Raw genomic sequence first — 12,259 nt, 5'->3', positions numbered from 1 at the left:
ATACATTTTATGTGGTCACTTTTTTAGTGTGAATGCACAATATAGACAACATAATGAGTGCGTGATATGGATTCAATCATTCAGGTCATACATGACTTGCGGTTGGCTCTGGACCTCCTCCTCTCTCGGGGCTGGGCTCTAGTTCCTGGACCCTGAGTGGCCGACCTCACTATGCGCTCCATGATCTCGTCTGCAGCGTCGTCTCCGCAGAGCTGAGTGTCCTCCACGGCCGGCGTCCACGCCTGCATGCTGCGACCTGAACAAATTGAGCAGAATGACAAAGTCTTACGCATGAACGCAGAAAGCCTTTAAAGTGCCACGCGTACCCTTTAACGAACTTCCTGTCACCCTCACCTCCCCTTCCAGGCCGGGATCTTGTCCGCGTCCGAAGCCCCGGCACTCCGCTGACCTCCTTGTCGCCGCTGCTGATGCTGGTTCTCAGCACGGCTTTCATGTGCTCGTGCTCTGCAGCGTCCTCGGAGTGGCCCAGACCCTGAGGCTGCTCGCTCTCCTGACTGCCACTGGGGGCGCTGCTGTTGCCGCTGGAGCTGTACCGACCACACTGGGAGGGGAGACAGAATGAAAGGGTCAGAATTTAGGCACCCAGAATTTTAAAGGAGAAATATTTAAGAATCTAACGTTACTGCCTGCCAGACTCCATCAACATTTCGCTCAGTTTCACACTTATGAACATCTACTACTTCTAAAAGATTATTATTGATTTCTTCTGACTCATAAACAGACACTTACTCAGTAGGCAAACATTCAGAATTAATATTAACTTAAATGAACATGAAACAGGCAAACAAAAACAGAGGTTTTGCACCGGAGTGGAAATTTCAAAAGAGAACATGCTGGCTGTAGTGTTGTTATTGGAGAAGCCGGTATTTCAATTTAGCATGTTTTCTTAATCTTTGCTGACACATCATGGTCAATGTATTATTTAGTAGAGTAAATATATTACATATTCTTACTTTAAGTATTTCTGGCTTTGACTCAAACATGACAAAGCGGAAGCATCAGGGAAAACATCCAGCCTGTCAATATTATGATGCCTGCTCTACTTTGTTGTGAAAAGGAAAACTTTGAGATGAAGTGTTTCAGTCAGGGTTAATGTTTTCATGCGCACACACACACATGCAGACAGCCAGCACACATGTTGATACCTCACTCTCCTCTTCATCATCAGACTACAGAGGAAAGAAAGAGGGAAAGTTCAAGAAAATGTCGGGAAAAGCAGATCTAGGCAAGAAACCAGAGTCGAAGGTGTGTCTTGGTGTAAGGGACTCGGTGTGTGTATGTGTGTGTGTGTGTGTGTGTGTGTGTGTGAGGCTCACAGGAGCATTGACGTCCATGATCATCTTCCCTCGGGTCTTGTTGCGTTCGCGGTGGTCAGCTCGTTTCTGTTTCTGCTGCAGCACTCGGTCTCGCGTGGTTCGGTATTCCAGCGCGAACTCGCTGAGGATTTTACTGAACCTGTGGACGCTGATGTCTCTCACGCTGTAGGCTGGATGACCGAGGAACAAGAGGAACGAGTGGAACCTGGGAGGAGAATGAGAACAGCAGGTTTTACTAATTTTTCATTACTGTTAAGATGTGATTCACCTCTCTGTGCACCTTGACACTGTGCAAGAATCCCCACTCTGCTTCCACGCTACCTGTTGATGATCCTGCGGTGAACAATTTTGAGGATGATAATCCTCTCAGCGCAGTCTTTGAGGAAGTCGGACATCTTCTGCTTCAGCTGGGGCTTCATCTCATGCTTGGCGATCACCTTCAGGTGGTCCCATGAGGCTTTGCAGCGCCGCTCCATCTGGCACAGGTTCTCCTGCAACTGGTCAAAATCCACCTGACAGAAGAAAAGTTGATATAAATATATTTTTAATATTATTTTTCTTACTGTTACTTGTTTTTGATGTTGTTTGGATGAGTGTTGGCTGGTTGTTAATCACAGGTTTCTGCCTACTGTTTAATAAGAAAAGTGAAAAGTTGGGGAAAAGGCTGAAACACACCTTTTTTTTGTCTGCTGTGCAAGATTAAAAGTGTTAAATACTCATTTGTGAGTGCTGATCACTATATTTTCTACCTTATAAAATGTAGATCCAAAACAAAATATAGGAAGTCCTCTTAATAACTGTACTGCTTCACTATTTACAGTTTCCAACACAAATGAATTAAATAGAATCACCTACTCTTTTATTGACAACTTCATGTGATTAATTAATTTCAAGTAAAATCTTCTATTTCAGATTTTTATTTTCAGACAATTTCATCAGTTCAGTTCAGTTACTGTAAGTTTTAAGATTAAGAAAATATGTTACATGTATAGGATCTTTCAATTAGTAAGTGTGCAGCGTACTTTTGCAGATCGCGTGATGGCTCCAATCTCAGAGTAGAGGTCGGTGCTCTGGGGGAAGTTCTCCACGACCACAGAACAGGCATGATGCAGCAGAGACTGCTTATGAACCGTGTCCTTCACCTCTGGAACCTTCTCCAAATACGTCATCTCGAAGCCTTTAGCCTGAACACATGGAGGCAGATTATTAACAATAAAACATATTCTTTACAGTAGATGGCGTCAACAAAACATATACTATATTTAGAATATTTTATCACTTTAACTTGAGACAGACAGACTTTTCTATTTCTTTTATTTTCTATTTCTTTTTTCTTTTTCCTCACAAAACACAGGACTTGCTAATCTACCGCTGCCTTGACATGTTTATTTGTGTTAGCTTAGCTTCCCTTCTGCCATTTCTCTCTCTGGAAGCACGCTGACCTACCTACTGTAGGTAATACACTGACTATCAATAAGTACCTCATACAGTCCCACTTCAAATAATCCAAACTTTAAAGTTTAAAATCTAAAGTCTAAAATAAATATAAAACAACAGCGATGAAAAAATCATGATTGAGCAGAGAGCATGTCTGGTTCTCACCAAATTATAGTAGCTAATATGTGATGTAATTTTCAATCTACAAATTACAGGCTTGGTACAGTCACACACTGACTATTTCTACAATTAGTCCAAACAAAAGAAGCCTGTCATTATGTCCCAGTTGGACTATGTGAACCTGTAACAACTCACGTTGGTGCCATTGAGGAAGTTTCCGATGGAGAGCAGCGTGGAGAGGATGTACCGTAGAGTTTTGTTCTTCTCCAGCTGCTCCATACCCTCCTTCAGATCCTGCAGCGGCTCTGCTACTTCCTGGGAGGGTTAGGGTTAGGGTTAGGGTTAATTAAGGAGTCAATTAAGACTCACAAAAACACATGTTCTATTTGTGTGAAGTTATATAAGTGGTGAGCAGGTGCACATTGTCTCTGAGGTCATGAGAGGTCGTTAAAAGGTTGCTGCCTCGGTCGGCCTCCGCTATCAAATGTGCTTCTGATTACATGAAGCTCTTGTTTTTGTGCGCTGCCCTCCATTAAGCCTCCCGCTACCAAACCATCCCACAGAGTCGAGTCAGGAACACCGTGACGTTCACGGAGAGATTAAAGACAACTGCATCCTGCGGAAAGCATTAAAATTTACAGGACAGCGTGAGGAGGGGTGGCGTGTCTTTCATTCTCGGGGTTTTGACTTTGAACTTCTCCTCCTGGATGCATTCTTCGCCCAAGTAAAACATGGTGGTGTGCCAGGAGAAGACGAGGTGCTGCTAATAAGCGTGCATATTTTGTTATGATGCTATGATGTAACTATGTTGATGTTTTGCGGATGTTGTTTGTACTAAAAGGGATGTTGATACTTACTGACACGGGTATAAGAGACACACACATGTGCACACATGCTGTGCACATTAACTCCAACCTTTATAGTGCGGAGTTCATTTGGCTTGTATTTGTGTGTCTGTTTCTACTTTCATAAAACCACACTCACTCACACAGTATGATTTTAAATGTGCGTTTGATAATGGTTTTGGTTAAGCCTTTCCTCGTCTATATTCTTAAGAAAATGATCTTTTATTAAATTGTTTTAGTTTTATCTAATCTCAGCCAAGATAACTGTAGTTAAAGGAGCAATATGTAACAACTGCATGATCAAAAATGAGTTCTGCAGTCCACATAGAGAGTTAGGTGATATATTTTATTTGTTGAAACCCTATTTAATATACTGTCTTTGGCTGAAAAGAGCTTCCCTCCTCCCCAGACTTGAAGGAGGCTCAGGCGGGCTGCAGGAGCACAAGACGGGTGCAACTGCAGCTGTTTAACTGAACAAAACTAATAACTGTCATATGTCTGTCAATATAAAGCTAAGCCTGTTATCCTGAAAACAAAATCCCACTGCTCTGAAAATACACACTCTGGAGTTGGAGTCCTGCCAGACTCCATTAACATATTGCTCATTTTAACCATTATAAACACCTACTCCTACTAAAAGATTATCAGTGATTTCTATGGACCTTCTCGGTTGCCTCGTAGTCCATCTTGAAGGCCCAGAGTTGGAGTCTAGCGGAGAGCTCACTGATGGAGGACAGAGTGAGGAGGAACTGCTCTGCTGAGCCCAGCGGGACGTCAGGGTTGGCCAGCTGCGCCTCCTGGATCTTCTGCTTCTCCTCCTCTGTGGGGATCATCGTCAGGATTTTCTGAGCGTGAGGACAGAGCCAGAAAAGAGAGGAGAGCAATGTATGACTGACAGGTTTATTGATTATTTATTGTTTATTTGTTACCCATGCACTACAGCAAAGCTAGTCCTCCTGGGGTCCACATTTAAAAACATACATACGTCTAAAAGAAGAACATATAATAAATCTTACTGTTCAACGCATCTGAGAATATATATATAATGACGACTCTCTCGACAGAGTTCCCAGCAAAAACTACAAATCCCATATGCATGGCATCCTACCAACATGATTTTTCAAGCTGTTTCCCATTTGCTTTCAGACATTGATTTCTGTGTTAATTTAGTCATTAATAGTGAGAAAAAAATCCATAATTGCTCTATATTATCACCTCTATTAAATGACAGTAATTAAGTTGCAAAAGAATAAATCTATTTTGTACAAGTTTAGTTTAATCAGGTGTTAAGTATTTTCTGCATCAACTTACTGCAGTTAAGGCCTTACCTTGTCCATGTTGACATGTTTTGACCAGGCTTAGCTTAGTTTTCTCTACTTGCTGGATGGGTATTTTATTTATAAAGAGGTTAAACTCTCTTGCTTTAGAGAGAGATCTGAACCACATACTGTGCTTTTTATTTCTGATGTGACAAGTATTAGTTTTCAAAGATGGTTTCGGGGAATTTAGACTGTAATATGACTCGGGTGTCTGAAACCTGATGACTGTCTTACATCAATATCAAGCCCCATACTGTAATATCATCTGCATACTTTCTTAATTTTGCATTTGTTTTGTACGAGAGGTAAATTGTTGGTTTCAGCTTCTATCATTGCCTTCCTTTTCGTCTGTATGTCTCACCTCTATGCCCTCTTTGTTGAGCGCATACTCATCAAAGTTGAGGATGGCTGTCTTGATCGTTCGAGGAGGAGGCAGCACCGTCAGACCAATGTTGATGGCGTTGCTCCTCTTGGAATCCAGAACGATGATCTCCTGACGCTTGCCGTCTGCTGCTGTTTTCTAGGGTACAGAATCACAGAGAGGGTCACTGCCGGGTCTCCCTCTGTCTCTCTCTGTCGGCCTCTTTTCTCTGTGTGGTCTGCTTTATGGACTTGTGAGGATTAGAAGGATCATCACTCAGGTTACACTGACGGCAGCTGTGGGAGCAGGACAAGTCTGTACAGTGTGTGTGTGTGTGTGTGTGTGTGTGTGTTTGCATGTCTGCAGACATATTGTCACTGTATGCGAGCATATGACCTCACCAGCACTTGAGGCCATGAAAAGCTAATAAAGGAAGGAAGTCGTACTATGTCACCACATAAAAGTGTAACAGAGTAGATGCTAAGACCTGGTTACTGCCACTAGGACATTATACACGCATCACATGGAGCCTGAATGACTAACACAACAGCACAACTCTGCCACGAAAAGGATGATGTACAGTGAGCCGGTCATTATGGTGAAATAAATCCAAATAGAGCAATGCAGGTGTTATTTCGCCATAATGACCTGCTCACTGCACACTATCCTTCTTATTGGATTTAAGTCTAAGTCTCACATTCACACAAACAAATTAACAGTGGTAGACCAGCAAGTCCCATGTTGTGCAAGGTACAATTACTGATTTCACCTATGGAGTTTGGTTGCTTTGGAGAGAGTGATATTAGGCTCATATAAGCGTTTAAGTGAGTCTTTTTTTAAATGGTTAAAATGTGGCTTACACTATATGCATAAGCTATCATATGGGTGCCCCTCTCTGCTTCTTCACAATGGGAATGTGCTGGCCAGCATCTGCTCCACAACCCCATTTCAATTAGTCCAAACTCTCCCTTTAATGTGAAATTAAGAATACTACTTCTGTTTAGACAATTTATGACCTTTTGATCTCTGATCTTTTCATAAGTTAAAACACACTTAATGTTCTCAACGGTAAGGTAAGAAAACAATAGAACATACAGAGATGAACAAAGGGAGCCTGCTAAAGAAATAACAGTCAAGTTTTCTCTGACCTCTGAGGCTTCAGTATTCTGGTGGTCCTCTAAATCTTGGATTCTCTCATTAACTGGCAGCTTTGCTTGAGCTGTGTCGACACTATGGCTGCAGACCACCACCACACTGTCACATTACGTATAGAGGCGGAGCTGAGGTGAGTTACTGGCTCCAACAGAAGTTGTGCTTTTGAAGCAGTGGCTCAAGAGTTCAAAGTGTGAGAGGCCCGACCTTAGCAGACTATGCTTTCCTTATTTACGGGCTTTGTGAGAATTACAAAGGAATTACAAAGGATTTAAAACTCCCCTGTTTGATCTGGAACAGAACGCACGTGACCTCGCTTAACCCTTAAAATGTCAACTACCAAGTGCTGGAGGTAATGGACACCAAAACACATGAGCTGTGTGGATGGCAAAGGCAAGGTGTTTTTTAAAAAAGCACAGAACATAAAATGTCGCAACAAGGTCAAAATGCCTGCAACTTTTTCCTGTTACAGTATCATAAAGTAAGACTCTAAATGCAAACCTCTTAAATCTGTTTAGGCACCGGTTGTTTACCTTTGTAACTGGTATTTCCTTTGACTTTGACTCAAACAGGTGTTCCAGTTTGGATGTGTCCAACTTCACCGGTTCCAGTTTGGACCAGAATGAGTCTCCGTTCCACTTGTAGTCCCTGTACTGAGAGTCTGTCGGACGCACCTGATCACACACAGAACAAGAGTGGACTGCATTAGGTAGAGACATGTGTTGAGACTCCCACTTCCTACAATAAAAGAGGTAAATGAGAGGCTTTGAACACGAGAACACTGTGGACAGAGTTATTCTGTTTCTGAAGACATGACATAATGAAAATATGCTGTTCTCAGTTGCCTGAAACCACTTAGGCTGAGATTTTCCTGAAATTTTCATCTACGGATGCTTAAGGAAAAAATAAGTCACCATATCACCATAAGAATTTTCTTCCTTTAAGGTCTTTAGTGACCATTTTCCTCAGAAAATTTTAAGGCACCCACTAAAGTCGCCTAAAAACGAAATAAGCTGTGGAACATATGACCAAATGACCAAATTCATGATGAGTTAGTAGCGAAAACCCAATAGACATATAGACAATGTGGAATTTGTTAGAGGGTGTAGATTTGACATTACCATTAGTAACTTTATAGCTTGCTAGCCAAATATTGGCATAACTCTGTCTCATATATCTACATTAGCCGTATCATTTTAATGAAGCTTTTTGTTGATGTTTGGCTTCTTTCTTACAGTCACAGGAATATTGTCATATTTCTTCATAACTTTATCTACGGCTCCTTTCACAGAAGATTTCCCACATATTTTCAGTTACTTCTCACCACATCTTCTGCTTTGTTCTGGCTCCTGGTTAAAGCTGCTTTGGATTACGTGTTTGAGCTTTTCCATATTCTTTTCATATTCCAACCATATTCTGGCGTCTAGTAAGGGTTATTTCCCCAAGACAATCAGAGCACAGTATTAGTAGCCAATCACAGCACAGTAGGGCAGACTGTGGGAGAACAGTCACTGGAAAAAAAATAACGTATCTAGTAACATTAAAGAATGATGAGAGTGAAACGTAAGCATTGTTACTGAACTCACCTCACTCCAGAAGAGCCTGATTGTCTTCTTCTTCTTGTTGAAGAGCGGCGGCTCCGGGGGAGGAGGCACTGGAATTGGGGCACTAAGACAGGGAGGAGGAGGAGGCCTCATGATCCCGATCAAGGGAGGGGGTGGGGGGCAGCTGCCTAACATGGGCGGGGGTGGAGGGAAGCGGGGGATGCAGGGTGGAGGAGGTGGGGGTGGAGGGATGTCGCCGCATCCTCCCATCAAAACAGCATCCAGAATGTCCTTGTCGTCCTCCTCCGACAGGTCGGTGAAGTTGATGTCCCCGATGCGCAGCTCTCGAGGGCTGGCCAGGAGCTGGTCCCAGATGGTGTCCGATTCCTTTTTGGGTGGAGGAGGAGGGGGCTCGTTGGCTGGGCATTCCAGGTGAGGATGGGGCGACACGAGGTCCTTGATCAACTCTCCAAACCGCTCAGCGAACGGTCGGATGGTCCCGCGGGGATCTGCTTTGTCAGCCCTGTTGTTGCTGTCCTGGTCACCGTCCTGCTGACCATCAGCATCCTCTTGAGTTTCTTTGTTGTCTCCTTCCTCTTTCTCTTTCTCTTTCTCTTTCTCTTTCTCTTTCTCCTTCTCCGCATCCTCTTCCTCCTCCTGCTCATCACTGGGCTTCTTGTTCTGTGAGTACAGCATGTCCAGCATGAAGAGCTTGCTGTTGAGGAGTTTGCTGCACTGCCCGTTCACCTCTTCCTCCTTAAAGCCTGAGAAGGAGGTTGTTGAGGGAAGAGAGGGAAATAAGAATGTTTTTTTAAAATCTGAAAAAATGGATGATATCATCAGGGTTATCTCAGTTTGGGCTTGAGACCTAAAATTATTTAGCAGAAACAGACTTATCAGTAGATTTTGCACATCATTTGACATCTGATTACAAATAGAGAGAAGTTTATTATGTAATACATGGACTTTAAAATCCATCTGTTAATATATATGTTACATTTCACTTATGTAGGCTTTTGTTACCAAGTAATTGCCAGAAGATTGCAGCTAGGTACTGTAGCTCACACAAATAGATCTGTTCCTCACAGAAAGTTGGACGACATTACAGAGTCAAACATCTCTGCCCACAGATGAATAAAACTAACCGCTGTTACCTCACATTATTATTCCTTAACTTATTCAATAAATAACATTATTGTTCCCCCACATATTTTTTAGTCTCAGTCATAAAAAAGAACCAAAAATGAGTTGGAAAAAGTTACATAATTTGATTTTCGTGATGTGTGTAGCTTTAGTTACAGTATTTAGAAGCAGCTCCACATATGACTGCTCTGGCTGCGCTGGCTGGCTGCTCCAAATGTCATGAAAACATTCTGATGGTATGATCACTTTATTTTTAGGAATTCTGAATTTTGTACTTTATAAACCAGAATAGGGTCAAAAGTCAGGAAGCGCAAATATTTAACATACAATCTTTCTTTTTTCATCTTGTCCAGAGCCGAAAAATGACTAAAATCAAATTCCATTCTTTCCATAATGTGTAGGAATCCTCCCTGCATCTCCTGCTGTAGGTAATACACTGACTGTTGATAAGTGCCTCATACAACCCCACTTCAAATCATCCGAACTATCCCTTTATAAGCAAATTAAATCTTGTAAGTGTAGCTTGAATGTTAGTTCATAAAAGTACCCACCATTCTCGTTGCTCCCCCTCTCCTCTCTCTCCAGAGTGCTGCTGGCGGAGGAGATGCTGGAGGCTGAGCAGTTGTCCTTCTCGTTCACTTCCTCATTCTGTCGCTCCTTGTCGCTCAGGATGCCACTGTCCTCCTCCGCCTCCTCTTTCTCCTTCTCCGGTTCCTGCTCGCACTCCTCGCCTTCCTCCTCCTTTTCTTCAGCTGCCGCCGTCTCCTCCTGCACTTCCTCCTCCTCCTCCTCTTTCTGTTCTTCCTCCTCTTCAACAGTGGTCTCTTTTTCTTCTGTTTCTACACTGGCACTGGAGTCATCAGCCTCTCCTATCACAATGAAAATCTGTGTTTACTGTTGTTCACAATACATTGTTTTAATTTTTTTCATGAAAATAAAACTTTATATCCTGATAATGGCGATGTTATATGACATATAATAATACATATAACAACAAGCATTGCTGAAAGTGAAAGTAACATTGCTACTGGCTCCACGGTGGAGTGACTTCAGTAGTGTGGTTTTGTTACAAAAGATCTTATGTACAATAAACCATATAATATGTAAGAAGTGTGAGAACACTGAAAGAACAAAAGGAACAATACAACTAATTTCACTTCAAGCAGAAGCAGCCAGTTGAGTAAGAGGAGAGCCTAAAATCCAGTGAGGAGACCTCAAACAAAAATATTTTGCAGTATTTTGTCATTTCATCAATAATATTATAAATGCAGAATACCTTGAAATCTTGTTATAGTATTTGAGGACCAGGACTACTGAAGACGAACTTAGTTCAAGTTGAGCAGCTATAAATTGGTAAATAAACATTTAATTTCCAATGAATTCTTCACAAGTAAAGTCCTATGTGATTTTGTTAAAAGATTTTATTATGAAGCAGCAAAAAAAGTATGAACAGCGAGGCAGGAGAGAAACTAAATCTAAAACCACAGGCATTCAGTTAGATGCTACAAAAGTCCTGAGGCACACAGACTCTTTTAAAAACATGTTTCTCTCTGCTCTCCTGCACACACACAAGTTGAGTCTCACATCAAAAGGATATGTAATTCATTCCAAAGCTTTGCTGTCCAAAATAATCATCAATTAAATTATTCCCAGTCCTAGAACCTTTACCTTTGATAAATGCCTCTTTTCTAGTGTAAGCTTAACATTGTTTTCTTCTAACAACTCAACAGATTAGCTTATACACATTCATCCTGACCAAAAAGAACAATAATTATTCATTATCACAGAGGTCACAGAGTTGTGGCCTACTGAGCAGCCTGCTGTTTTTAATTACAAACAAAGAAATGTATTATTTTAAATAGTTTTGTATATAGACTTTTCTAACATGTGCAAATCTAATTTTGACGACCTCAGAGTGGACGAAGTCTTTGGCACCCCCTGTGATTTCTGGTGCCACTGAAGAGGGGCCTGGACCCCAGGTTGGGAACCAGTGCTGTACGGTGTGTGACTTATCTGCAGTGAAATACTGAACATGCAATGTGCCTGTCTTTGATTTTAAAGGTGTCTCTGTTTAGGCTGCCCAAAGGACACCCCTGTATCAACACACACACACACACACACTAACAAGAAAAACAAAAACACACACCCCATACACTAATGTAAACAATATGGCTGGTACAGAAAGCCGGGTTGTTACAGCACCAGGATATGAACAGGAAATGAAGAATTAAGTTCCTGTTTACGTCAAAACATACTCATGTACACGGTGCAAACACATAACTCAACAGTACAGTCCATGCAGTGAGGCGGGCGGGGTTAGAATAACACGACACCGTGAGGCCTCATACACTCTCCTGTTTGAGCTGCAGTACCTCAGCTCACGTCTGCGCATGCACGCAACTGCAAAACAAGGCTGTTTTCTTATACACGGTGCTTTGGCATCAGACTTTCAAAAAGGTCTTTCAAGAACCCATTTGACCCTTTCACCCATATCCTCTCTCTCTCTGTGTTTTCCTCTATCCACCCCCCTGATGGTGTCCCCCTCCTCTCCCTCAGTATTTTCCACGATCTTGTCTCACTTCTCCTTCTTTCGCTCGCGCCTACAAGCTAATTTAAATGGCAGGCTAAAAACTGAAACAATTTCAGGTTAAGATTGATTACTTTGGGGAGCACTTTTGGGAATTGAACTGCCGACCTTCTGGTTGTAATTATAAATCCCCAAAGTGTCAACCAGCAGAATTAACGGTCATACATGTGCTCTGAACTACAACTTTAAACTTTACAACTGAACTTTAAAGGGACAATTCACCTCAAAATCCAAAAATACATATTTTTCCCCTGGCCTGTAGTGCTTTGTATCCACCTAGATTGTTTTTTTGGTGTGAGTTGCAGAGTTTCAGAAATATCAGTTGCAGAGATTTCTGCCTTCTCTCCAAGTTAAGAGTTAATGGCACAAGTCCTACAGTGATCAAAGCACCAAAAAATACATTTAAAAAAATCA

The 12,259-nt window shown here is 42.0% G+C and overlaps 1 protein-coding gene across 5 annotated transcripts in view; it reads right to left on the bottom strand.

Annotated features, from left to right (window-relative positions):
* The window catches only part of fhod3a (formin homology 2 domain containing 3a), a 93,647-nt gene that overhangs the window by 2,376 nt on the left and 79,012 nt on the right, over positions 1-12,259 (bottom strand). For 4 of the 5 annotated variants that reach the window (XM_084738413.1, XM_084738414.1, XM_084738416.1 and 1 more), the window contains 12 exons: positions 9,810-10,127; positions 8,158-8,879; positions 7,105-7,245; positions 5,420-5,578; positions 4,402-4,584; positions 3,090-3,209; positions 2,360-2,521; positions 1,659-1,849; positions 1,338-1,542; positions 1,167-1,190; positions 355-562; positions 92-256 (listed from right to left, as the gene is read on the bottom strand). In XM_084738413.1, coding sequence (XP_084594539.1) covers positions 92-256; positions 355-562; positions 1,167-1,190; positions 1,338-1,542; positions 1,659-1,849; positions 2,360-2,521; positions 3,090-3,209; positions 4,402-4,584; positions 5,420-5,578; positions 7,105-7,245; positions 8,158-8,879; positions 9,810-10,127 — 2,598 coding nt within the window. The remainder of the gene's footprint in view (positions 1-91; positions 257-354; positions 563-1,166; positions 1,191-1,337; positions 1,543-1,658; positions 1,850-2,359; positions 2,522-3,089; positions 3,210-4,401; positions 4,585-5,419; positions 5,579-7,104; positions 7,246-8,157; positions 8,880-9,809; positions 10,128-12,259) is intronic. The other variant, XM_084738415.1, reaches the window with a different exon arrangement.

This window comes from Lutjanus erythropterus, chromosome 16 (assembly GCF_056507025.1).
Source record: "Lutjanus erythropterus isolate fLutEry1 chromosome 16, fLutEry1.hap2, whole genome shotgun sequence".
Lineage (NCBI taxonomy): Eukaryota > Metazoa > Chordata > Actinopteri > Lutjaniformes > Lutjanidae > Lutjanus > Lutjanus erythropterus.
Note: the sequence above shows the minus strand (reverse complement) of the source record. Positions and strands in the feature narration are given on the sequence as shown.